This window comes from Rattus norvegicus, chromosome 9 (assembly GCF_021556685.1).
Source record: "Rattus norvegicus strain SHRSP/BbbUtx chromosome 9, alternate assembly SHRSP_T2T, whole genome shotgun sequence".
NCBI lineage: Eukaryota > Metazoa > Chordata > Mammalia > Rodentia > Muridae > Rattus > Rattus norvegicus.
Genome location: NC_141542.1, coordinates 124,457,364 through 124,484,746, shown reverse-complemented (window position 1 = coordinate 124,484,746; position 27,383 = coordinate 124,457,364). Strand labels below are relative to the sequence as shown.

At 44.0% G+C, this 27,383-nt stretch overlaps 1 protein-coding gene and 2 long non-coding RNA genes across 3 annotated transcripts in view; 1 reads left to right on the top strand and 2 right to left on the bottom strand.

The window, feature by feature from the left end:
• Window positions 1-16,202, bottom strand: part of Akain1 (A-kinase anchor inhibitor 1) — a 46,369-nt gene extending 30,167 nt beyond the window's left edge. Inside the window, exon 1 of the mRNA NM_001399423.1 lies at window positions 15,997-16,202. Coding sequence (NP_001386352.1) covers window positions 15,997-16,012 — 16 coding nt within the window. The 5' untranslated portion in view covers window positions 16,013-16,202. The remainder of the gene's footprint in view (window positions 1-15,996) is intronic.
• On the bottom strand, window positions 910-8,333 carry LOC148003902 (uncharacterized). Its single transcript, XR_015629277.1, has 2 exons — window positions 3,230-8,333; window positions 910-2,919 (listed from the first exon to the last, which is right to left on the bottom strand). It is a non-coding gene; the product is annotated as an uncharacterized LOC148003902 (long non-coding RNA).
• Window positions 16,171-27,383, top strand: part of LOC148003901 (uncharacterized) — a 57,190-nt gene continuing 45,977 nt past the window's right edge. Inside the window, exon 1 of the long non-coding RNA XR_015629276.1 lies at window positions 16,171-16,358. This is a non-coding gene — a long non-coding RNA (uncharacterized LOC148003901). The remainder of the gene's footprint in view (window positions 16,359-27,383) is intronic.

Genomic DNA, 27,383 nt, shown 5'->3' with positions numbered 1-27,383 from the left:
TTGTCACTCAACAGAATTAAGCCATTCTTCCTTTCGATCCCCTTTACCCTTTGATTTTCTAACACAGAATACTAACCTCTAGTGTTCCCTTTATGAAAATTCCAGTGTCTACTGACTAGTTGACTATAGGATTCACAGAAGATAAGCACTTTACCAAAACAATAGTGAAATTATCAAGAGTACATCCCCCCCACACACATAATGCCACTCAGGGTTCCCCTGAGAATCTAGCTCTAACTCCACCACGCTGTTATCTTCTTCCCTTCAGGACATGTGACCTTCACTGACAGGTCTGGTCCTTTATAAGGGGGGCAGAAGAAAGGTTAATCCACAGTCTTGTCGATCAGTTCAGCCCCCTGCACCTAGCATGAGGTTCCAGGCACAAACAAAATAAATAGCAAGGTGAATGAAGCTTTAAAGTCTGACCTCTTCGATGTAAGTTCTTCTAGGAGTGAAATAACATATTTTTTGACTTTTATGGCATGACCTCATCGTGTGGGAAAAATAATATATTCTGAGCTATAGAGAACTTCAGTCTAAACTCCTCGTTAGGGATGATTAAAACCTCATCGATGACGCTGCAGTGAGCGCATGATTTTATTTTTATGAAAATGTACAGTTTAAAAGGCCACTTCTGGTGACCCATGTCTTTAATGGGATGCGTTTGGAGGAACTTGGGAGGAAGTAAATCTCTGAGTTCAAGGTCAGCTTGACCTACATTACAAGTTCCAGTGGAGCACGATAGGACTTTGTCTATAAAAGGCAGGGGGTGGGGGAAGAGAAAGGCAAAGATTACCTAAGAACGATATAAATAAACCCCATGAGGACAAAAATAACATCATCTCTCATCTAACACGAGCAGTGGGCTGTAAAGAGATATCCGATCCAAATACCAAACAGACCACCACATTCGCCCCAGAAGCAATACTCACACTGTGTTTATTTCTCAAGAACCATAAGGACTATTTGTCTAAGTTTGAAAAAAAATACATTCTTAAGGAAATTGGAGGAAACATTTCACATTGGTCTCCTTCTTTCAGCAAATAAATCCTCTACAACCCTGAGGAATGTAGAGAACCTCTAGCCGCAGGCTAGAGGAAGTTGCAGACATCCCCTTAGCAGATGTCATTGCTTGCTGTGGAGATCTGATCCACCAGATCGGTGCAGCAGGTTTTCTTTCCCATAAGTCTCCCCCATTGCTCTGTGTAGATCATCTCTTGGGTTCATCCCTGTGATGAAAGGTCTGCACCGAGAAGGAAGATGCTGGGCCTCTAATCATGCTGCAGGTGATCGTTTAGAGCAGGATGGGAAAGAAGACTCAGCCACGGAGCAAGTAGACGATTCTAAACGTCGGTCCTCTTCAAACCCCTTAGAGAGGACTGTGTGATTATCTCACCAGTAACACCGTGGCTGTTTCTCCCTAAGAGTATTCACATTGGGCCAAAGATCAGGTCCAAAGAATAGTCCCTAAGAATGTGTGAGTGGCCAGGACAAAAGGCCACAGTACGGAAATTAGTTCTCAGGTAAACCAATGGATGGCCAGATGGGGAATAGTGCCTTGATATACAAGTTCACGTAACTCAGTGAAGCGTTGGAAACGAGGGGTACGGTGTCCTCCTCAGAACAGCAACTCATTGCTCAGTGTTCTTAAGAGTTCATCCCTGCACCTAAATACAGTCAGCGTTTAAATTTAGACAAGATCAGAATTACTCAGATCAGCGAGATAGCCATCTGCTTTCGAGCGTGCAGCTGGTAGCTTTGAAACAGCAGCTTTTCATGATTCATAACTTATTCATCCCAAGATGCGCCCCGACATCTGCTTTATCATCCATTCAGCCTGGTGAGGCGTTTTGCTTTAAAGTTTCATAACGTCTACTCAGGTAGGTAACTTTCTCAAGACTGATAAAAATCCACACTCCTAGATGTTCCCCCCTAAAGTAAGAGTGACAACGGCAACAGCTACCATTTAGTCTAATGTCCCCCGGTTTTACCGGCATGCGTTAACCAAGCTCAGCTCACTGCATCAGCGTACATTTCCAACTCCTTGTGCTTAGAGCCTTTGGAGTCTTTCCTCTAGATGTCCCTAAAATACGTAATAGATTGCTGCGAATTACAGGCGTCCTATTGTGCAGCGGAACGCCAGAACACAGATCCCTTCCATCCCTGTCAGTGTATTACCTCACCTCCCTCATCTGCCTCTCCCTTCTTCCAGCAGTGACTGGTTTTACCTCAGAACGGCATTGTTCAGCTGTACAACAGAGACGATTGTCACTTTGCATCCGGTTCACGTCACATTAAAGGATGTCCAGCTGCAATGAGCAGGTGTCACTGTGTGGGGGCTGTGTTCCCCTCCGCCGGTCTTCCACCGATGGACATCTAGGTTGGGCCCTTATCTTCTCTGTTCTGAATAGTTGACACACTAACTTTATTGTCGTCACTGCTCTGGGAAATACGCATGGTGACCGTTATTTCACAGCTGAGAAAGTCAACAAGATTGAATACCATACTCAGCAACACTGAGGACGGAGATGGCGAGGAGTGTTGCTGAAAACCGGATGCATCTGTCTTCAAATCCGGACTTTTGCAATACGCAATGCAGGCCTCCCGTTGCAATGTCTGCCCAGAGCTGGGAAGTCTTTGCCACACTATGGCGAGCCCCGTGACAGTTATCCTCAGTCCTGGAAACCTTCAGGTGGCCCTTCATTCATGGGAATGCCCTGTGAACATTGATTAAATTCTTTAACTCTGATGGACAACTTAGGGCAGTCTCAGCTACCCATTCTCCCCATCACTGACAACAGCAGCTGGGGAGATGGGGAATCCAGAAAGTGTGCAAGGATGGACTTCTTCTATGTGATCTGAAAGTAGAGATGCTGTCCACTCAAATGTGGGAAGAGTGTTTAATACATGGAAGATTCTCTGTGAATAAAACCAATTATGTTAACTATGTATATTTAACATATTTAGCTTATAGCTAACACACACAAACATATATACACATAAATACACACACACACACACACACACACACACACACACATATATATATATTAAAATTTTAAGAGCCAGTGAAATAGTACTGGCCTCTGCTATTGACCTGACTTTGATCCTCAGAGCCCACGTGGCAGAGGGAGAGAATGGATTCCTCTGGCATATACATGCGGGCACACACACACACACACACGCACACACACACACACACACACAATAAATAAAATGGATGCACAACCTTGCACAAACTGACTGCTGTCTCCTGCTTACTCCACAACCATACAGCATGAGAAAAGAAAGTATATCCTCATTCAGGTCCTGATTCTGTGATCCAAAGATGTTAGGCTTCCAAAGCTCACAACTGTTTTCTGAAGGAAATGAAAACAATAACCCCTTTTGTTCCATGTTTTAAATAAGTAATGTGTGGAAGACAGCTGAGAGACATTAAAAGCTGATAAGAGTACATGGGGTAAGCAGTCGTGGTAAAAGAAAAAGAAAAATACCATGTCAGAATGGTGTTTTGTTTTAAAAGCAGAAATTTGCTCATGAGGACAAAAAGTAGAAATTTCACCTAAAATATTAACATTTATTTTGTATTGTGGTTATATTTATTTTCTTTGTTTTGGTTAGCTAAAATTATAACCATGTAAATTTCCAGATGGTCAGATAAAATTTAAGAGATAACAGAGAATTAGAAAATATGGTAACTATAGAAGAAATGTATCTAGGTGGTTAGTAATCAATTTAAGTCACCTTTGAGATGGTAGACCTGATTTTAAAAAAAACGAATAACCCCCTGTGCCCCATATACCCACGTTGAATATGACTTTTAAAAAGCTAACTTAAAAGCAAAGTGAATTCAAGCGTCATGGTGCACACCACTCAGGTGGGAGACTGAGTCAGGCAGCCTGTATTGCATGAGGATGTCCTGCTCCCAGCTCAAAAGAATAAAACAAAAAGTTCAATGAAATGCTACAGTTAGTTTGCATTGTTGACTGTAGTCCAATCATAGAAAGCCTTGCAGACAATGAGTTGGTAATTATGTGACCACAGCTCTAAAGGGAAACAGTTGTATCCTCTATCACATTTTTGTCAAGGAATGAACACATAACCTTGATTTATGCTTTTCCTCAAAGACACAGTGCTTCACATGTATGGTCTGCTCATTAAGGTTGAACTCCCGCCGACAGCACCACAGCACACACCTGGAACAAAGCTTCTGAAGAATATATTTTATCTCTGTAGGTTTGCAAATGCCCCAGTGCTTCTGAGCACAGGGGTGGGAGCCATTTAAGTAACGGGGAAAGCACTCCCCAGTACAGAACAGGAGCTGAAAAGCTAGGGACATTAACCATGGCTGGGGATAGACTGTCAGGTGACTCAAACCCTTCACCATATGCATATACATTTGCATATACATATCATTTTAGTAGTTACAGTTTAGAAAGCAGACAGATCTCTACAATCAATGAAAGCGCACCGCCTTGTGCAATCACTAAAGCAAAGAAATGTGAGTTTGTTATTTGTCAAAAACAGACTTCAGAGCAAAAGGACAGTTGGCTTACTTTAAAGGTGTGGCCACTTGTAGGCACATAGAGAGGCGATATAAGTTGGATTTGGTGGTGTTTTTTTAACCTATATTATATACAGGCAGTATAAATTAGTATACAGAGGCAGCATAAATTTGGATTTGATTTTTTTTAATCTATATAATATTAAGGACACAAATTAGCTGGGTGTGGAATGGTTGGGTGAACTTGAAAGGGGTGGGGGGTGGATGAGTATGATCAAAATACAATGTATTGTATACGATTCTCAAAGAATTCATTAAAATGCTACAAACTTAAATCCAGTTTTCAAAAGAGAAAGACGTTGGCCAGAGAAATGGCTCAGCAGTTAACAGCACTCACAGCTCCTTCCGAGTAAAGGGGATTTGTTTGCCAGTCCCCACATGGTAACTAAATCTCTGTAGCTACAGTTCCAGGGAATCCAGTGCCGGCTCCTGAACTCCACAGGCCTGCATGTAAGTGGTGCGCATACATACAAGCAGGAAAAACATTCGTACACATGAGACAAATGTAAGTAAATCCTAAAGTGGAAAATCCACAATTTTTATGGCAGGCACTATTGTCCTGATGACCAATAGAGCTGTAGACTGAGTATCAGCTAGGACCAAAGCGGACTCACTGTGTCACAATGACACTAGTACAACTACACACACACACACACACACACACACACACACACACACACACACACATTTTCAAGTGTGTGTGAGATATTCTATGAGTTATGAACCTCATTCATCTATGATCCTTGTCTGTGGATCATAAACGTCTCACCAAACTCTCACAGCTGAAATTGGCAGGTCTAGGGAGAAAGCAAAAAGAAATTAGAGACTCCTCTGATGTCTGGAAATTAGGCAACACACGACTAAGTCAAGATTCTGAAAAGAAATTGAGGAAAAAAATTGTAGTCAAAATATCTACATAAAACAGGAAATCCCTCGTTTTTAGTAGCTGAATAGTACTCCATTGTGTAAATGAACCACATTTTCTGGATTCATTCTTCAGTTGAGGGACATCTAGGTTGCTTCCAGCTTCTGGATATTACAACTAGGGCTGCTATGAATGTCGTGGTATGTTGGGGCATCTTTGGGGTATATGTCAGTGGTCTTCAGGTAGAACTATTTCCAATTTTCTGAGGGACCGCTAGATTGATTTCCAGAGTGGTTGTACCAGTTGCGGTCCCACCAGCAATGGAGGAGTGTTCCTCTTTTTCCACATCCTCGACAACATGTGCTGTCACCTGAGTTTATCTTAGCCATTCTGATTGATGTGAGGTAGAATCTCAGGGTTCATTTGATTTGCTCTTCCTTGATTACTAAAGACTTTGAACACTTCTTTTAGTGCTTCTCCGCCATTCGAGATTCTTCTATTGTAAATTCTGTTTAGTTACGTACCCCATTTTTTAATTGGATTATTCGGTTTGGGGAAGGTTAACTTCTTGAGTTCTTTACACATCTTGAATATTAGCTCTCTGTTGGACGTAGGGTTAGTGAATTTTGCAGGCAAATGAATGGAAGTAGAAAATATCATCCAAAAATATCATCCTGAGTGAGGTAACTCAGACTCAAAAGGACATGCGCTCACTGGTTAGTGGATATCATCCAGAAAGTACAGAATATGTGGGGTATAACCCACAGACCATAAGAAGTGTAACAAGCAGAAAGGCCCAAGTGAGGAGGCTTCAATTCCACTTAGAAGAGGGAAGGAAATAATCACAGGAGACAGAGGGAGGGAGGGATCTGGGTGGGAGAGGGGAAAAGAGGGACAGGATCATGTATGAGGTGGGGCACGCAGGAGAGAAGCCCAGAGAGCGGAGAGAATGGATTGGGTTACCAATTCAAATTTCCTGACCCAGAATTGTTCCTGTCTAGAAGAACTGCCAGGACAAAACTGGAGAAGAGACTGAAGAAAAGGTGGTCCAATGCCCCGCCCAACTTATGATCCATCCCATGGGGGTTGGGGGGGGACCAAGGCCTGACACTATCACTGATGCTATGGTGTGGTTACAGATGGGAGCCTGGCATGGCTGTCCTCTGAGAGGCCCTACCAGAAGCTGACTGAGATAGAAGCAAATATGTATGCTCAACAATTTGAACTTAAGTTGGACCCCTATGGTTGAATTAGGGGAAGGATTGAAGAAGCTGAAGGGGAGATCGACCCCATAGGAAGACCAGCAGTCTCAACTAGTCCAAACCCCAGGGAGCTCCTAGAGACTGAGCCACCAACCAGGAGCCTACATGGGCAGGTCCAAGGCCCCTGGCACAAATATAACAGAGGTCTGTCTGGTCTGGCTTCAGTGGGGGAAGATGCACTTAATCCCTGAGAGACTTGAGGCCCCAGGGAAGGGGAAGGCCTGATTGGGGGAGCACCCTCTTGGAGGCAAGGGGGAGGAGTAATAGGATGAGGAACTGTGGGAAAGGGGATGGGGGGGGGCAACGACTGGAATGTAAATAAATAAAATAAATAAATAAAAATTTTAAAAAAGAATACCCGCAAATAAAGTAACCAGGGACGTGAATGATCTCTGTGGTGCAAATCATAAACACCAGTGAAAGTGATGGAGCGAACTTCCTTTTCGCAGATTAATATTTTGTCCCCAATGTTATGGCAAACAGTCTATGTGCTTTCTTTGAAACAATGGTAATCTTTACCTAGCTAGAAAAATAAACACTTTTACAATACACTGGGCCATAAAGGTCTGGAAGAGCAAAGAATTTCTAAGCCAAAGGACATATATGCATCACACTATCTGATTTTAAAACACGTTATAAAACTATCATCATTAAAACAGTGTGACTGTGCGCTGAGGCAGACAGCCCCCAAATATGGCCCACAAGATTCAAAAGCAACAAAAGCAAAACCAGAAAACTTCCGGTGCAGCGCCGGAAGCAGCCAGCAAAGTGGGCTGCAGAGTGACGTCAGGAAGCGGGTGGTTACAGACCACTCATGAAACCAAGAGTAATATCCGGAGTAAGTCAGGAATTTTTAAAATTCAACAACACAAACAAAATGCTTTTAAAATTGGACAAGTGATATAAATGTGCCTTTCTCAAAAAAGAAATGCAAATGGTTGACAAATCTGTGAGCAGCGTTGGTCATCATTAGTCATTAGGAAAGGGAAATCAAAACCTCAGCAACGCGCCTTCTCACCCCGTTATCAAACAGATGCAGCTCAGCAAGTGCAGACACGCTGTGGAGAATAGAGGGCTTCCTTACAGTACAAACACAATAGATAGAGCATCATAGAAAGCGCTTAGGATGTTCCTCAAAAACCCGGCGTAAGTCCCCCACAGACCTCACTTCTGGGTACCAATGAAAAAGAAAGAAAATCAGCACAGCAAACAGACGTACATATATATGTATGTGTCTGTGTATATGTGTGTATGTATGTATGAGTGTGTATGTGTGTGTATGTATACGTGTGTATATATATATGTGTGTGTATGTGTATATATGTGAGTATATATATGTGTGTGTATGTGGGTATATGTGAGTATACATATGTATGTATGTGTGTATATATGTGTGTGTATGTATATGTGTGTGTATATATATGTGTGTGTATGTGTGTATCTGTGAGTATATATGTATGTATGTGTATGTGTATATGTGTGTATATGTGTGTGTACATATGTGTGTATACATGTGTGTATGTATGTGTGTATGTATGTATATGTGTGTATATATATGTATGTGTGCATATATATAGTGTGTATATATGTGTGCATATATATATGTGTGTGTATATATGTGTGTATGTGTGTATGTACATGTGTGTGTATATATGTGTGTTTATGTCTGTATATATGTATATATGTATGTATGTGTGTATATGTGTGTATATATGTGTGTATGTATGTATATGTGTGTGTATATGTGTATGTGTATATGTATGTATGTCAGTATCTATATGTGTGTATATATATCTGTGTGTGTATGTGTATATATGTGTGTATGTGTGTATATATACACATGTGCATATGTGTGTGCATATATATAATGTATGTATATATATATATATATGTATGCACTATTTACTACAGCCAGTATATGGAATCAGTCTTAGTACCCATCAACAGATGAGTGAATAAGGAAACGCAGGATGGGGGCAGGGAGAGAGAGGAGGGAATATTATTCAACCAACAAAAAAGAATGAAATCTGTCATTTGCAAGAAAATCTACAAAACCAGAAGACACTAATTTTACATAAAATGAGACAGAGAAAGAAAGTAGCTTATATCTTCTCTCCAATGCAGAAGCTTAAGGACTCAGTCTAAATGGAGAGTAGCCCAGTGATGACTTACCATGAAGGGTGGAAGTCTGGATGATGAGAACCACAGCACAGCTGAAGAGGTGGCATTGCTTCCTGTGCTCTGCAGCACCACGGCACTGGCTGTAGCTCACAGTGGGGCTGGCTGTAGCTCACAGTGGGGCTGGCTGTAGCTCACAGTGGGGCTGGCTGTAGCTCACAGTGGGGCTGACTATAGCTCACAGTGGAGCTGGCTGTAGCTCACAGTGGGGCTGGCTGTAGCTCACAGTGGGGCTGGCTGTAGCTCACAGTGGAGCTGGCTGTAGCTCACAGTGGGGCTGGCTGTAGCTCACAGTGGGGCTGACTATAGCTCACAGTGGGGCTGGCTGTAGCTCACAGTGGGGCTGGCTGTAGCTCACAGTGGGGCTGACTATAGCTCACAGTGGGGCTGGCTGTAGCTCACAGTGGGGCTGGCTGTAGCTCACAGTGGGGCTGGCTGTAGCTCACAGTGGGGCTGGCTGTAGCTCACAGTGGGGCTGACTGTAGCTCACAGTGGGGCTGGCTGTAGTTCACAGTGGGACTGACTGTAGCTCACAGTGGGGCTGGCTATCAGCCACCAGGTTGGGGGTGGGGGTTGTTGTACATCTCACCAAGAAGAGAGGAACTTAGGCTCCAAACCTAAGGAAGCCAGGGGGAGGCAGAACTGGCGACTTCCCTGGTGTGGTCAGAGTGTGCTACAGCACATGAAGAGGTAACATTCTGCAACTCCCAGGCATGCACAGCTGTTATATGTTAACCAAAAAGAGCAAAGTGCATGAGAGGATTTTCCAGTGCATCCCAGGCTGCCCTGGAACTTTCTATGACCTGACCACAAGGTCTAGACCTTCATGTCTCAGTCTCCTGGGAACAAAAGCATAGGTCCCCTACCATGAAGGAGTGAGAGTAACTTTAAAAAGCCACTTAAAATAGATCATACACATAAAAGTATAAAACTCACAGAGGAAACATGGGAGAAAGAGTCTTGAAGAACATGAATGACGCAAAATTTCTTAGATATGTCATAAAAATATTACCTACTAAAATGCATGAGCTCCACTAAAATTAAAAACATTTGGCTTTAAAATGGTCTCGAGTAGATGAAAAAAATCAGCAGTAAATATCATGTATCTGACACAAGGCTATATAAGGAAATCCCCCAAACCCAACATCAAGGAAACAAACCTTCTCATAATAAATTGACAACATATTTAAATAGACACATTAAGAAGATAGACACTTAGCAGATAAGCTCTTGAAAAAAATTATCCACTAATGGTCAGCAAATGGTTCGGTAGAGAAGCATGCTGACAACCGTCTTCAGGACCCATGCAGTAAAAGGATCCAACAAAATTATCTTCTGATCTTCATTTGTGTGTGCATACATGCACATGCACATGTACATACATACCGACACATGCACATATATATACACATACAAGCACACACTAAAAAAGTACACAAATGCAACCAATTATTTTAAAGGGTAACAGTCACGGTCTTTAAAGAAGTGCTCACTGAACCCTGCTGTACACCATTACTCGCCCATTAGAATGGCAGAGGTGACCAGACCAGGACTCCTCACAGATGGTTGGTGTCCTTGAAAACAAAACTGTTTCCAAGCGAGCAACTGAAGATTAACCTCCTCTAAGCACCAGCAGTCAAGTCTGATATATTTCCCCCAATTGAATAAAGTCTAGAATTGTACACATGCTCATGTGAATATTTAGCTCAACCTTATACGTAATCTCAAACTGGAAGTGGCCTAAGTGTCTTTCATTGGGGAAGGCATAAGCCTCTTTAGATATGGCCAAACGATGGGATACTACTCAACAGTAAACACCAGTGAGCTCTTGATGCTCGCCACACACCATGCTGAGGGGAAGAAGTCAGTCTCCAAAAGCGACGTGCTGTGTGTCGTGATTTGATTGTTATGGCCTATAATGGCTATGTCTGCTTGTCAACTTGACTATACCTGGAATGAACTATAATCCAGAACTGGAGGGCTCACCTGTGATCCAGATCTTGAGGATGAAAGATTCAAGTTTCTGACCTGGATCTTAACGTGGAGATCTTGAGGCATAGTGGCCATGAAAAGCTTAGGCCCAGGTAAGGTAGTACACACCTTTAATACCAGGAGACTGAGGTAAGGAGATATCTGAGTTCAAAGTCAGCCTGGGACAAAACAAGTCCCAGATCCAGGCATGGTGGTACATACCTCTAATCTGGGCCACACCTTCTGCTGCAGACCTACATAAGGACACTGGAAGAAGGAAGACTTACTCTTCTTCTCCTGCTTGCACTGACTTGCCAGCACATCTGTTGGAACCGACTTCTACAGAAGACCAGCTGAAACAACTAGCCTCGTGGGACTAAGCAACTACTAGATCCTTGGACTTCCCATTCACAGCTGACCATTGTTGGGGTAGTTGGACAAAAGACCATAAGTCGTCACAATAAATTTCCTCAATATAGAGAAACATTCCACAAGTTCTATGACTCTAGAGAAAACTGACTAATACATGGCCCAACACTCACCTGCTAAAATCCAATTCTCTACAATGACAGTATCAAGAAGTGAGCAGGTCACAGAGGCATGCCTTTATGACTGACACGAGTTCTGTTCCGAAAGATCTATTGGAGACTCATGCTCTGCCATGTGAAGTCATGAGGAGGTGGCTGTCTACAGGGCACCTGCTGTACCCAAGCTATAACACTTTGGTCTTGGACCGCCCGGCCTCCAATTCTAGGAAATGATTTCTGTGGTTTAGAAGTCACCTGGCCTGTGGTATTTTGTTAGTGTGCCATCAGCGGCTAAGGCCCAACGTGATTCCATTTGTATGGGGTCTGACATTCTGAACCGAGCAAATGGTTAGGGGTGTAGAACGGATCTGTGATCAGTGCAGGTAAGGGGAGGGGAGACGTCAGCAGACAAGGGTAACTAAAGAACAAAACTTTAGTGCGTTAAGGATGCTTTGTGATGACTACCTGAGCCTATGTATGTTTTTAAACTCATTGAATTGTATGCAAAAGTTAAATGCAATGTATGTAGACTTTAAAGAAATGAATACATTTAAAAAAGACTACACTCATAGGGAAAAAAACATAAAGCTGGAAGATTATAAAACTGACAGCTAAGAAGGTCTGCTTTGTAATTTATCCATCACTTTCTTGGAATTGATAGATTTATATAAATGTATAAGGGCTATCTTGTAATAAATACTTTCTTAAACATACTTGATCACTTTCTTTGGAAACACTGGTATTAAATGGTCTCCAAACTGAGTTTAGACATCAGTGTCTGTCTACTTAATTGCTTGCAATTATACCATTTTTTGTCTTTATGAAATCCTCATTATTATACCTTACCTGATCTATGTGCAAGAGAAAAGGTCTTTTTGTTGGTACAGGCTCTAACTTGAAGCAAATCCAACTGAGTCAAGCGTGTACTAACCGCATCCACAGGAGAGGTGAGTTAATCCCTGAAATGTACGGTTCTCACCTGCGGAAGCAGTAGGAATTGGAGGTGAGGGAACCTGGTCCCACTTCTCAGCTATGGTTTTATTTCTCGCTGTGTGGGCATTCTTTAGTGAAAACAAAGTGGCAGGGAAAGGACTGGAATTTGCCAGGGTATCTTTTTCCCCTCCTGGAATTCAGCCAAGATATACACTCTGCTACATTTTAGCAACTTTCATACAAATGGCCAGTTCTCTCTCTCTCTCTCTCTCTCTCTCTCTCTCTCTCTCTCTCTCTCTCTCTCTCTCTCTCTCTCTCTCTCTTTCTCTCTCTCCTTCCACTTTGGCCTTGTCTATAAATAGATAAGAACACTGTGATACCCCCACTCTCCAAACACCAGCAATACCTCATGGAAAGTGCAGAGACCTTACGGTACTTCCCCCGTCCTAGGTGGTAACTGTTGCTATCTATGTTCCTCACTGATGTTATGTGGGCCAGTTAAACATTACAAATGGGAAGCAAAGTATTTCTCCGTACTGGTTCATCAGCCTCTTGCTTGGGCCTGGTCATTTACCCTTGTGAAGCTTCTCACATTGCTCTGGAAACATTTGGCCTTCGGTTTGAGGAGACAGTAACAGGAAAATGAAGAGGGAAAGAATCACAAGACTCATTTGACCCATGTGCCCCGACTTGATTAAATCTCTGTTTGAGGGTACCAAGTCAGTCTTTGCCGAGATACTGATATGCCCTGATGCTCATCCAACTGATACCTCTGTGTAACCGTCACAGAAGGTACAAAAAATGACTGAATTCAGATCCAAATTATTTAAAATAAAATAGTCATGGCCTCTTAAATTTGGAGATTTTTTAAATTAATTTTTCACAAAATTAAAATTCCTCTAAGTCACAATGCCTATCAATCATGTAAAAGAAAAGAAAGATGTGGAGTTTACTTTTCTATTCCTGTCAAACTGAGAAAGACTACCCAAGGCTCTTGCCCAAGCACAAAGCCTTGTTTCTTACAATGCATTCATACCAAGACACAAGAATGCACCTGTTCTATAGCAAATGACAAGAGTTCATAGAGCTTCCTCCTGGTGCTCCCCCACCCCATTGCACTTCTAGACTGAGAGTAGCTTTGCTTTTCACTTTCACCTTTGAGGTAAGTGGAAAACCATTTAAACACAGGTCAGTGTGCAAAAGCAAGGTTAGATCTAAAACCTGTGACCCCTATCTACTGTGCCAAAACCCGGTAAGAACACAATACGCACGGGCCAAGTTTTATGAACAGCTAGGTTTTGAGTACTCTGTAGCCCTCGAGTCTCCTACCTGTGTATTAGGTCAGCTTGGAGGAAGGCAAATGGGAAAGTATGCCCAGTTTAGAGTGATCTGAAAGAATAACAGACCAGAAATGAGAATAGAATAATGAAATTTTAACAGAGATAAAAAAAAAATCACTCTTCGGGTTTTCTTTCAAAATGATGTAACCACGGAGATTAGAAAACATATGAGAGAGGACACGATGATAAGCTGACAATATCTTTAGCCCCCAAATGCTTACAATTTTCAAGAAACTCTCAGAATTATTGGGGGAGGGGTGGGTGACTCACTTCATGGGTTTCTGTGCCTGTCATATCCAGGTCAGTTTCTGAGATTTGTGTGTGTGTGTGTGTGTGTGTGTGTGTGTGTGTGTGTGTGTGTGTGTGCGTGAGGTATGAATCAACACTATTTCCCCCACAGCGATAAACAGGAACTACACAAACTTGAAAGTTAGATGGGAAAGTCTCCTCCTGTTAAAATTCTGAGCTGCTGGAACCCAGACAGCCTGTCTCTCCAGAATTCGCCTAAGTTCATTGCACTGCCCTCCACCCCTTCATTTGTAGGAGAATCGTCTAGATAACAAGATCCCACAACACAGCACTAAACACAGCTCTACCTCCCACCTCTGTCGCCGGGGTGTGTCTCCTCAGAGGAAAGACTCTGAGGACTTGAAGAGGCTAAAGCTGAACATCCTCAGCTCCACCTTTCAGGAAGAGGTAGCCACACCACAGGGCAGCTGAGTCAGAGGGAGACAAGAGCAGGGGGGGGCGTTAAAGGGGAGCTATTAAGTGCGTTCTGTTCTGAGGACTGAGACATGCTGCTTTCCAACTCACTGCCCTTGTGCTGACTGGCCCACACAGACCAGATCTCCACTTCACTTCCCTTTAGTTATCTCTTTTGGAAGGAGAGCGACATTCCTCTAAGGCAGGGATTTCCCAACCTTCCTAATACTGTAACTCTTTGATGCCGTTCCTTAAGTGGTCACCCCAACCATAAAATTATTTTCGTTGCTACTTTATAACTTTACTACTGTTGTGAATAGTAATGTAAATACCATCTGATATGCAACCCCTGGGAAAGGGTCAGTCGACCCAAGGGGTTAAGACCTACAGATTGAGAACCACTGTTTTAATGTGCACACACGCATGCGCGCACGCGCGCGCGCGCGCGCGCGTGTGTGTGTGTGTGTGTGTGTGTGAGAGAGAGAGAGAGAGAGAGAGAGAGAGAGAGGTGGACAGCTTCGTCTTCTTTCATTTTTTTTTAAACCAAGTCCAATTCTTTCCTTGTAGAAATGCTTTATTTTTCTTCTCCAATGTCTGTTCCCCTGCCCAGGACATTTTCGAACATGTTTCTCAAATTAAAGGCCCCCAAAGCTAGAGTGCTGCCCTGCATGTGCCCCTAAACAGAAGTACAGCCAAAGCAAACAAACAAAAACAAGAAGGGGAGAGGCGAGAGGGGATAGGGGCACGCAAACTCAGAGAGGTTAGAAAGACAAAATCTGAGAGACAAACTTTAGACATAGAATGTTAACTCTGAACTGATCCATGCTTCATTCAGCCCCATCTCACCCACACACACCCCTAGGCCCAAACCCCAGCAGAGGCACCGGAATGCGCGAGTGCGCGCGCAAACATACACACACACACACACACACACACACACACACACACACACACACACGCAGAGAGGGAGAGAGACAGAGGGAGACAGAGACAGAGACAGAGACAGACAAGGACAGAGAAAGACAGAGACTGATAAAACCGTCAACCTCAAATAAATCTGACTCTTCTTCAACTTGTAGCCTCCAACCACAGCAAAAGGACCAAGGTCCTTCACCACCTGCCCGCAGAAGACGCTGCAAGCGCCCGCGGCGCCGCAGTAGCATCCTCCTGCTGCAGTCCCGACAGAGTTTCAGACCCAAATTCACAGGGCTACCGCTCCTCTGCCCCTCGCTCCGCTCTCTGCCTTCGACCTCCTTCTCCGGAGGCCCAGAGGAAGCAGGGCACTTTGCCACTTCTAAGGATGGGGAGGAGAAGCGGCGACAGAGACTCCCACCGAAGGAGCCCCAAGCCTTCGTCCCACTCCCCGCCCGCCCGCCCGCCCCCGCAGGTCCGATGCTGGCAAGTGGGCCACTTGCCAAGGTGTCGCGCTCACTCCAAATGCTGGGATTCAGGCGGGACAGTGAGACGGAGGTTGAGGGATGCAGATGAGGCGGGTGTGGGAGAGGAGCAACCGGACGATCTCCTTCCCCGGGCCACCACAACTCCAAAGCGCACACAGGGACCCCGTCGTCTTAAAGGCCTTCCCTCCGGGTGCGCTCGCCTCCCGCCCCGCTCCCCGCCTGGACGTCTGCGGGGAAAGAAGGTAAAAGAGTACCTGGAGCGAACACCATGACTTCCTTCAGCCGCTACACCCCTGAGTTTAGAGAGGTGGGCAGTCAGAGGACGGGAGCAGGCCGGGAACCGGGGAACCGCGGGGCCGGGAGCAGACGGGCGCGCCGGGCGCGGGCGGGACGGTCAGAACCTCGGACAGCTCCCCGCGCGCGGTCCCGGGCCGCGGCTCAGCGCGGGGCGCGCGCTGCCTCCACAATGCACCGCTGCGCCGGCGGGAGGAGAGCCAACCCGACTCAGCTCATCCTTGGTCCCCGCGCCAGCTTGGCGATCCACCGCCGAAGGAGCAGGGCGCTTCTACCGCTTCCACCCGAGCAGGAAGGACGGAAGGGGAAGCCAGACAGAAAGGTAATTGCCCGGTTTCCCGGCAGGCGCATAACTAATTGCTTCTAACTACCTGCTGTCACTCACCCCCAGGGATGCCGGGCTGACATTTAAGATGAGTTTGTCTCTTTCCCCACATCGCACTAGACTTTACTCCAGAGACTGAGTTCTCAGAGTGTGACTGGCTCTGAACAGAGGGCGGAACCACCAAGTTAACCCATCTCTGCTGTTCACGACTTCTCTGGCTGCCCCAGGCCTCTCAATATCAGCAAGAGAGCTAAAAGGAGAAAAACAGAATGACCTTGGAATGCATGACAAGGGCACTGCTCACGGGTCCTGTTCCCCCATGACCATTGGGTCAACTCCCACATTTGCAGGTTCTCAAGGTCATAGCCTCACAGGAAACGGCGTTAGTCAAGGCAAAGAAAGTACAGATGAGACGGGTCTCAGACAAATGCCAACTTCTGCAAGGATGACGCAAAACATCTCTGACATTGATTACATACCTAAGAGCTTGTCCAGACCCGGCTCAGTTGTTATCCGTGCCCCTTCCTCACAGTTGGCTCCACCCTATACAAGGACCTGCTTGCTGGAGGCTCACTGCAAACTCCTAACCCATAGCTCACTTGAAGATATCTATTCTCTGATTAATGTTGGTGCAGTGTGGGCAACCCTCATTAGATGCCACCAGCTTGCCACACAAGCTTGTCAATGAGTTTCAATGACAGAGTCAAAACCACATAAGGATCCCCTTCCCTCAGCCTTTATCCCCCATCGCTGTAGTTGAATGGGGCTATCCAAAACCAAAGGCAATCAGAGTTCTTCAGGCCATTCTCCACCTTTTCCTGGAAATAATAGAGAGGTTCTGAAAACGCAGTATTAACAATTTGGTTAGGAGCCATGAGCTCTACTCTGTTTTTGGCAAATATAAGCATTGAAATAGCCAGGCTGGCACTGAGTTTGTTCAAAACCGCATTCGGTTGAAAAACATAAATAGTTTCACAGCTCTTGCATGACAGTTTTCATGGAGGCATACGGGCAGCCTGATCACATCACCACCACAACATCTCTTAGCACCTGGTGTCATACAGGCTGAAACAGACGGACAGGGCCTGCCTTAGCAAGATGCGCATCAGCCAATGGGCAGGATAAATATTGTGCACAAGGGGTGGGGTCCTCTCCTATCCCCAAAATACACCAAAACCCTCTGGGACCAAAAATTCTTTGCCCACCTTGCTTTAGCACCATGGGACACAGGAAGCACTGTTTGCAATTGGCTTGAATGGCAGGCCGACTGCTTTAAACACCCCTCCACCACTCTTAGGTTTTTTTTTTTTTACAGCTTTATATGTTAATGACCTTTATTTACCTAATGCATAAATAAATATCCACAGTTAAAATCAAGGAAAATATAGTGTTGAGAACATTTGCAAACATTCTTAAGGATCAGTAAGACCCAAACTCAGGTAGAGCACTTTCACCATTAACTCATGTTTAACCTTGGATATGTCACCCTACTTGACCCATCTCATCTGTACTAGAAGAACTGAGGCATCTGCAGGATTCACCGTGAGGACTTCCTGAAATATAGACTTCAGTAGATTAAGAAAGAGCAAGGGTTCCTGGTGTGGTGCTGTGTGTCTGCCTCAGGAGGCAGAGGGAGAGGCCATTCTGACCTACACAGTGAGTTCTAGGACAACCAGAGCTACATAGTGAGACCCTGTCTCAAACAGAAAGGGAGAGACAGAGAAAGAGAGACATAGACAGAAATAGATAGACAGATAGAAAGAGGGGGAGGGAGGGAAGGAGAGAGAGAGAGAGAGAGAGAGAGAGAGAGAGAGAGAGAGAGAAGCATGACCCAATTAAACTCGCTCCAGAAATCCTTGACAACCTGGGAGTCCATTGTGCCCTATGGGAAACAAATGAATCAGCAGATCCCTACTTCATAGATACTAATGTGTATGTGAGTCCTGGGGACCATGCTAAACTGTAGCCTGTCAGTCAGGAGGGTACAGGAGAGCCTGAGATTCTTCATTTCTAACCAATTCCAAACGATACCCACTCTACGGGGGAGTGTACAATCCTTTCATAGCCAGCTAGCAGGCACATCAGCATGTTTTTAAGTATGGACATTTCTCCCAGACCCGTTGCTTATCTTTTCAAGAGTTAAAAAAGAATAATAATAGTAACTGAGACAAAGTCCCACACAATGCTAGACTAGAAAGTAGCCAAACCAGTAGAAGTAACAGTAACTAAATAACAGACACATCTGTATATAGACCAACGGGCCCTCTCGCTGTTTAGTGAGCCTAGAATAGAAGTAGACAGGAACATAATCTAACAGGACCCGAACGGGCCAACGCTAAACAAGAGTTTCTCAGCCTCCTTTCCTGAACAAGAGTTGTAGACTCTGTCCTTTCACTCTGTCCTCTTCATTACTCCCCACCACCACCTTCCTAATGTCATTCCTACAGGGCCAAATGACAGTATGTTCTCAATCTAATGGGTGTGTGTGTGTGTGTGTGTGTGTGTGTGTGTGTGTGTGTGTGTGCACAAAATTTTACTTACACTGAGGATCATTGCTGGACTGGACATAGGCAGGGGATGGAGTACCAAGCTACAGTACCAGCCCCTGTATATATTTTAATCAAGACAATATTATCCTTTATAAATGCAAGTCGCTTCAGTGGCATGCATTGTTTTTTTTTTTTGTTGTTGTTGTTGTTATTGTTGTTGTTGGGGTTTTTTGTGTGTGTGTGTGATTTCAGCCGTATATTTCACTCAACCTTATCTCAAATTTGTGCCACGAGCAGAATTATTCTGTTGGTTTTCTTTCAATATCCTCATGGAGCTTCTAGATTTTAATGTCTTTATATTTTATGTAAGTGATAGATTTAATAACTGAATACCTAAGAGAAAGATAAATGTCCGCGTTTATTTAGGCTTAGTATGAGCCGGATTCTTTGACCGATCTTTTACCCAGACTCACCTCACCTGAAGCTTTAACTCTCGGTGTAGTTTCCCTGTGTTCCTGTGTCTGTGCACGGCAGCCATTCTACCAGTGAGGTAGCCACTGCTCCCATCTACCACGTTCTGACTCCCACAGTCATTTCTGCTCAATAATGAAAGCAGCGATAAAAAGCAAGACAGCAAACAAGTTATAGTAGACGCCCAACTTTCTTGGTTCGGCACTGAGCCTACCAAACTGGTCACGCCCCCTTCCGGAGGTGCCTGGAAAGGTTCTGGACGGCCTAGAAAGCACACGTGGAAAACGATCGCCTCACCAAAACCACGGGGGATTTGGGAGACATTTTGGCTTAAACTACATGTGGAAACATTATAAAGTGGGAGGCAGAATTCTTGTGATAAACGAATGCTAAATAACGGGCTCTGAGGGAAAAAAAAACTACAGGCGATGTGGAGCTGTACTTCTCCTGGTCCCTCAAGCCTTTGTTCCTTTAGCTTGCCTTTCCTCTACTTTGTGTTAGAGCTTTGACAAGGAGAAAATGTTGCAAGCACTTTCTGGAGCACACTCCAGACCCTAATTTGGGGAGACATGTGGTTCCAAACATACCTGGATTCTCTTTGCTCAACACTCATTGTGAATACATTATTCAGCCAAGTAGACTTTAAAATAATTTTTCACCCCTGGGCACTGCTGAAGTAGATTTTTAAGAAGAGACATTTTCATCACGAGAAATTAAACCATGACTCTTTCCGACATGTCTGAGCCCGTAAGTTTTGAAGGATGATAGAAATAAAATTCTGGAAATGAACTCTTTCTCTCCTGAAAGCTCTTTCAGGTTGCCGAGCTGGCCCTCAGGAAGGACACTGGGTGATGTAAAGCGTAATTAAGGGAGGGATGAATACTTTGCTGAGACACGGAGATAAAACTGAATGAAGAAGGCACAGAAAACGACTGTGTCATTTCCGGTCTGTAAAGACAAAAGAAAACGAAGGTAAAAATACGCACGACAAGGAAAGACAGCATCAGTGAACAAAGTGAGGGCAGACGGTGAAATAAAGGAACGCAGTGACTTTACCGCGCTAAACATCTGCCTCTGCCTCTCTGCCTCTGCCTCTGCCTCTGCCTCTGCCTCTGCCTCTGCCTCTGCCTCTGCCTCTGCCTCTGCCTCTGCCTCTGCCTCTGCCTCTGCCTCTGCCTCTGCCTCTGCCTCTGCCTCTGCCTCTGCCTCTGCCTCTGCCTCTGCCTCTGCCTCTGCCTCTGCCTCTGCCTCTGCCTCTGCCTCTGCCTCTGCCTCAGGAGGGAACCCAGCTGCAGCAAAAATCTATCAGTCAAGGTCTTGAGTGTCACAGTCACAAGAAATGTGGATACAAGTGAGAGTGCCACTAAAGCAACAGGACTTTAGTTGGGGAGGAAAGGTAAGAAAGGAAATTATGAAGTTATCTTGTGCAAGCAGTAATGAAGCCAGTGTTCTAGCTCCCTGGTAACAAATAAGAAAGTTAACAGGACTAGAGGACTACATTTAATGTTTCAGATATGAAGCTATTCTGGATAGCAACAGGATCTTGAAAGTGGCCTGTACATGACTGCTGAGCAGACAGGGACAGGAGAACTCATGGCAGTGAGGTGCTGAACTGCTAAGTCATGCTGGATGATGAGGGGACACAGAGGTGGAGGAAGGCAGCCCACCCCCAGCATCCTCAGTACCTAGCCCAATCTCAGTTATAGAGCAGTCAGTCAAGCCACATTCAACGACTATGCAGAATTCTGTGCTTATCTGGATTTATCTTATTTAGTTCTCACAATTGTGTGGCATATGTTCCTGTTTTTATTTGAAAGACAGGCATGCAGAGACACTGACACTTAAATTCCCTTACAGTGGTTATACAGGCAGTCTGTAGTAAAGCCAGGATTTAAATGCAAGTGAACGTTAGGAGGGAGATGACAAAGATAACTATGATTAATAAAAATCATTTCCTCTCCTGTGTCTTACATACCATCTCCTGCACATGTGCAAAAACAGAGGCCTGGGCCTCTAGCCACCCATGTGACACTGGAGCAAAACCAGTTTCTATATCATTTCTGGAAAGTCAATGGGTTCTGGGTTATTTGGAACCAATGATATAGAGGGCTTCCTTGATGACAAAGTATAAGTTTCCAGTATTACCTGTGAGCTGGCTAGGTTTGTTTCCTTGTCTTATTTGGTTTTGATGGTTGGTTGGTTGGTTGGTTGGTTGGTTGGTTGGTTGGTTGGTTGGTTGGTTGACTTGCTAATTGGCTGGTTGGATGATTGGTTAGTTGATTGGTTGGTTGGTTGGTTAGTTGGTTGGTTGGTTTTGTTGTTTGTCACCTTGATATAAAGTAGGATCATCTGGGACAAGGGCTCATCAATTAAGAAAATGTTTCCATCAAATTAGCCTGCAGGTAGGTCCTTGGGGAGATTTTCCTGCTCAATGTTTGATGAGAGGAACCAGTTCACCATGAATGGTGCCAACCCCACTGGATGGGTGGTCCTGGGTGATATGAAAAACAAGCCACGAGGAGCAAGTCTGAAACAGCTCTCCTCCATGGTCTCTGCCTCTGTTGGTACCTCAGGTTCATACCTGGACTTCCTGCCCTAAGCACCCTTCAGGATGGACTGTAAGCTGTGAGGTGAAAGAAACCCTTTCTTCCCCGGGTAATTTTAGTTGTGGTGTTTATCATGGGAACAGCAACAGAAAACAAGCAAAATGGCTTGGATCCTCCTGGAGGAGATTTCATACTACAAGGAAGAGACAGAGTTATGTTTGGTTTGAGAATTCTGTGGCATAATCTTAAAACACAAACCATGGGAGAGTCACTATGTAATAATAACCAGACTGGTCCTAATCCTAGACCTTTCAGTTCTTGAATCTCATAAGTGGGGGTCAGGTGAGGTGACATGTGGAAGTAGACTTATTGCATTCAGAGCTAATGCTTTTTCAAAATCTTGTCCTCATTCACAGTTCTCTGCATTCTTGCTCTGTCCCAGTGAGTAGCAGCCAAAGTCTAAAATGACCCCAAATTTGGCAACAGTTTTTTAAGTGTCTTCAAGTTATTGTCTACCTTCCACTTCTGGTAACCTTGCCCAGATAAGCCAATATTCTATCTACTATCTATCTATCTATCTATCTATCTATCTATCTATCTACCTACCTTTCTTTCTTTCTTTCTTTCCTTCCTCCTTTCTTTCTATCTACTATCTATCTATCTATCTACCTACCTACCTTTCTTTCTTTCTTTCCTTCCTCCTTTCTTTCTATCTACTATCTATCTATCTATCTATCTATCTATCTATCTATCTATCTATCTATCATATACCTACCTATCTATCTATCTACCTTTTTAATGTTATATGGATTGGTGTTTTGCCTGCTTGCATGTCTCTGAACCATGTGTCCCACAACAGTCAGGAGATGGCCCCATATCCCCTGGAACTGGAGTTACAGATGGTTGTTAGCCACCATGTGGGTGCTAGGAATTGAACCCAGGTCCTCTACACAAACACAAAAACAAAGTACTCTTAACTGGTGAGCCATCGCTCCAGCTACCCCTCCTAGCATTATCTCCTACCTGTACTATGGTAGTACTATTGAAACTGATCTTTTCATCTCATAGTTTTATTTGTATGCTTTCTCTGCAACACTTTCACAACTACTAGCTGCTTTCAGAATACAGAAACACTGCAGACAATGTGAAAATTAATAGTCATGATAGTATTTCAATAAAAGTTTATTTACAACAACAGGCAGAGGGTCATGTTAGACTCCAAGGGGGCCGATGAAGTGGAACTTTCTGGTTTCTTTTGGAGACTCAGTTGTGTCATGTGATGTTTTTTGGAAACTGTCTTAGGAGAGGATGGTTTGCTGAGAACAGACACTTGATGTTTCTCTAGAAGCTGCCTGGAAAGGGGCTTGTGGTGTTTTGCTGGAGCGGATGCTTGAGAGGACACATGTAGTTTGGAAAGGGTATAATTACAACGCCCAACAGTGGGCAATGCTTCGGCATTGGTTCGCTTTGCCATGCTTTGCTGCTGGTTTTCACTGACTTTGCTGTGGCTTTGGTTCGCCTGGCCTTCTTCCCTGATCGTTGCTTGTCTTGACTTTGTAGAGAGAAATGCACCAAAGAGCTACTCATATTCCCGCAGCTTCTTGCCACTTCTGTGTGGACTCCGACCAATTGGCTCGTTAAACCTCATGGTTTCTTTTCGATGGAACTGCCATTGCTGATTCATGAATGGTGTTTGCAAGTGGACTGAGCTACTGGCACTGATTCATGTGAACTGAACTGCTGACGTCCTGACAACAGAGCTCGGAATCGCCCCAGAGAACTATTTCTAAACAGGACCCATATCCTCCTTTCCCCTATTACCCTTTCTTTTCCGCTACCTCTGGTGGCTGGTGGGCTAAAAAGGAGGATAAAGCATTTTAAAAACCTTATTAAAGTAGGTTTTGAGAAATCTAAGCCTACAGGTCGCTAGGGTTTTCCGTAAACGATACAACACAGACCATGTTGCTATGTCACTTCTCGGAGAAACGTTAGACTTCTGACAGTGCCACGCAGTCTGTTAAAATCTGTCAGAGCCTAAAAATACCTGTGAACTGTGAATGTGGCAGGGTGAATGTGTGTCCCACAGCGTGTCCTTCTTAGATACACTTGAAAGGAAGGATGAAGGAACTGTCCATGTCACCTCTGTGGAAAAGGCCAAGGCCTGGGAGGAATATTCTTGGCTCTTTACACCTGACCAAAGATGACAGGAAGTAACACCAGGGGGTATCGCCTCGCTGTACTTGTGCTTGCTTAGGTTAACTGTAAGTGTCACCTCTCGTCTTACTTGCCTTAATAATGAAAATTAGAAGTGCTTTATTTGCCCTACTCTTGAGCTCAAACGCCTGGAGTCCCCTGCTTACCCCACACAGAACTTTGATGTTTCCTTCCATCTTTTGAGACTTACCCTCACTCGCTGGGGCCGGTTGACAGAAGCCTGCCTTTGAAAGTGTACGGCCAGCTTGATCAGTCCCCTGCCTACTGGGCAGCTTTCTAAATCACCACTCCCTGCCTAGGACTTCATAGCCCTGCAATGCCAATGGTTTCTACACAGCCCGGTGTTCCTAGTCTGGCACTTATTTCCATGTTTTCATCTTGCATAGACAACTCTATGAGAACATCCTCTTCACTGGGCTAAGTCCTGCTACACTTCCAGGCCTTACCCAGCCTCCTCCGAGCTCCAGGGATCCACATAGGATTAGGTATCCTTACCACCACGTCTTGCTAGAGTTCCTTCTGTCTTTGTTGCTGTTTTTACCTACACTGCATTACCGCTTTCTGCTTTCCATCACTGAAAGGGAAGGTTTTGCTTGCTATTCCTCATTCCTTTTTGTGACCCTCATTTGCCTTAGCAAATATTTAAAAAGTCTAGATAGCTACAGAAGGTAATGAGTTTATAAAAAGGGGTCAGGGCTCTGTGAACACATAACATGGTTTCTACCATATGCACATTTCATCTTGTCCTCACATCTATGCACACATGTGCATGCACCTGTTGTCTTTGAATTTTAAAACTATGTAAATATAAAAGCCACTTCTATAAAGTCGGCAGCATCCCTCGTCAGAAACGCTTTGGATGGGAGGTGTTTCAGCTTTAAGATGTTTTCCCCCCAGATTTTGGGGTAACAGGATGTTTTTAGATTGAACCCATCAAAACACAAAATTCATTTTGTTTCATGTATAAGTTATACGCAGTTATTGTAACTTTATACCATTTTTCAGTGAGCCTGTGTTTAAATGATCAATCACATGAAGCCAGGAATGGAATTCTCCATTAGTAACACCATGGCAGTGCCCTGAACAGTCTCAGGTTATGGAGTCTGAATGTGAATGCTTGCTTTTATAACCATATTCTGACAACTGCATTTAGGCTGCCTCTAAAAAGCTGAGAACATTCTGAGCCTACACCCCAGCAGGAAGGGTATAGGAGGGCAGTGGGCAGGGACAGAGGCTCCCCATGTCCAAACTCAAGGCACTATTCCAGATTCCTGCATTGGAACTTGTTTCTTCTCCCTCACACGCTGTGGTGCCAAGAACATTCTAGGCACTGTGGATGTTTACTCTTACATCAGCATAATTTATTCCTCAGATAAGGTTTTCATCTGAGCATTTAAATGTCAAACCTAAGTAATTCAGATTACCTTCCTAAACACATTTCTATCTCATCGCTTTCTTATGAGATTAATAAGTCAGTATCCATCATCTGAACTTTAGGACAGTATTACTCTTATTTCCATTTTATTACATTGTGGACGTGCGGAGAAAAACTGAAATTCAAATTTATATTGCAAACTAAAAGGAGGCCACATAGGAGACTCAGGAGTTGTGGGTAGGGCATGTCTGACTTTGTGTATCACTCGGAGAGAATGCAGGGACATAGCTGAGCCTACAGTTTTGAAACAAGAAAATAGAGGAAAAATAAAATCACATGGATTTGGGAGAAAAGCAATATAACAAATGACAAAACACGGGCTTTTTCTGCAGACAGATATTATATTTTGTTCTATATATAATCATTACCGGTGTCATTATTTATTAGTTATTCATATCACATTTAATGATTATGTCCAAGTAAAAAGTACCATGCGGTGTTTTCTTCCAACATTGCTGCACCTTACAGACATTATTAAGAATTGAAAGTTCCTTTTAAATGGTATTTTGAATGACATTTAAGATTATTATTCATTAAAGATTCATTTGAAATATATTTGATTAATAGCTTTAATAAGCAAGGCAGAGGGGTAGTTGCTATGAGATCTAAAAATACCATAATATGACCTCTGCACTTAAATAGGTTGCATATTAGTTAAAAAAAAAAAAAGGAGGAAGGATGGCTTGGCATGGTAGCACATGCCTTTAATCCCAGCACTAGGAGGCAGAAAGAATCCAGTCTCTGTGAGTTCAAGGCCAGCCTGGTCTACATAGTGTGTTCCAGGCCAACCAGAGTTACACACTGAGACCCTGTCTCAAAAACACAAAAGGAAAAGAAAGCAAAAACATAGATAGACATAAATAAGTATAAGGCAACTAAGATTAAATGCCATAGGGCTGGAGATATGGCTCAGTGGTTAAGAGCACTGACTGCTCTTCCAGAGGTCCTGAGTTCAAATCCCAGCAACCACATGGTGGCTCACAACCATCTGTAATGGGATCCGATGCCCTCTTCTGGTGTGTCTGAACAGCTACAGTGTACTTACATATAATAAAGAACACAAAGACTTTTCATATTTAAAAAAAAAAGATTAAATGCCATATACAGCATAAAAAAATTCAACTTTATGGGGATGAGTTTTATGCAGGTTAAAATTCAAGAACCACAGGCAGAAACTATACAGATGTCAGCTTTGTAGGCACATACCTTTAGGTACCTGTACCCGGTAGAAAGATCACACATTTGACACTGGTCCGAGGTTCCAGAGTTTAGACGAAGAGCCACCCAACACAAAATAAAGCTGAAATATCGTCAGTTTGTCCTGCACTTCTGGCTTAATAACTATACCGTTGACTGGGTTCAAAAGTAACGCATACAGAACACGCGCATTAGACGACACATTCTGTATTAGATGGCCGAAACTGTGATGTCGGTCGAACACGGTGATAGCCTGAAGTCCACATGTAAGCCTCTGCAGTGCTCGTCTTCAACACCCCTTTCCGCTGCTTTCCAGCTCCGCACGTGGCACCGAGATGCACATTGGTTCTGTGCTACCCTACACCTCTGTGTACTATACCTTGCCCCGTTCCAGGGAACTAGGGCATGTATACCAGCTTTTCTTTCTTTCACCTCAGAACTCTTTTATTATTATTACTTCTTTGAGAACGTCGTACAATGCAGCTTAATCGTATTCACCCATCCCAACCCCTCCCAGGTTATCCCCTGTTCCTTACCCACCCAACTTTGTGGCTCACCCCCTTTTCATCCATTAAATCCAACGTGTGCTGCTCCTATATTCTTCAATGTATAGCCTTGCACTGGAGTGTGGTCAGCCTACCATGCACTATCACTGGCAACACTTTTTCTA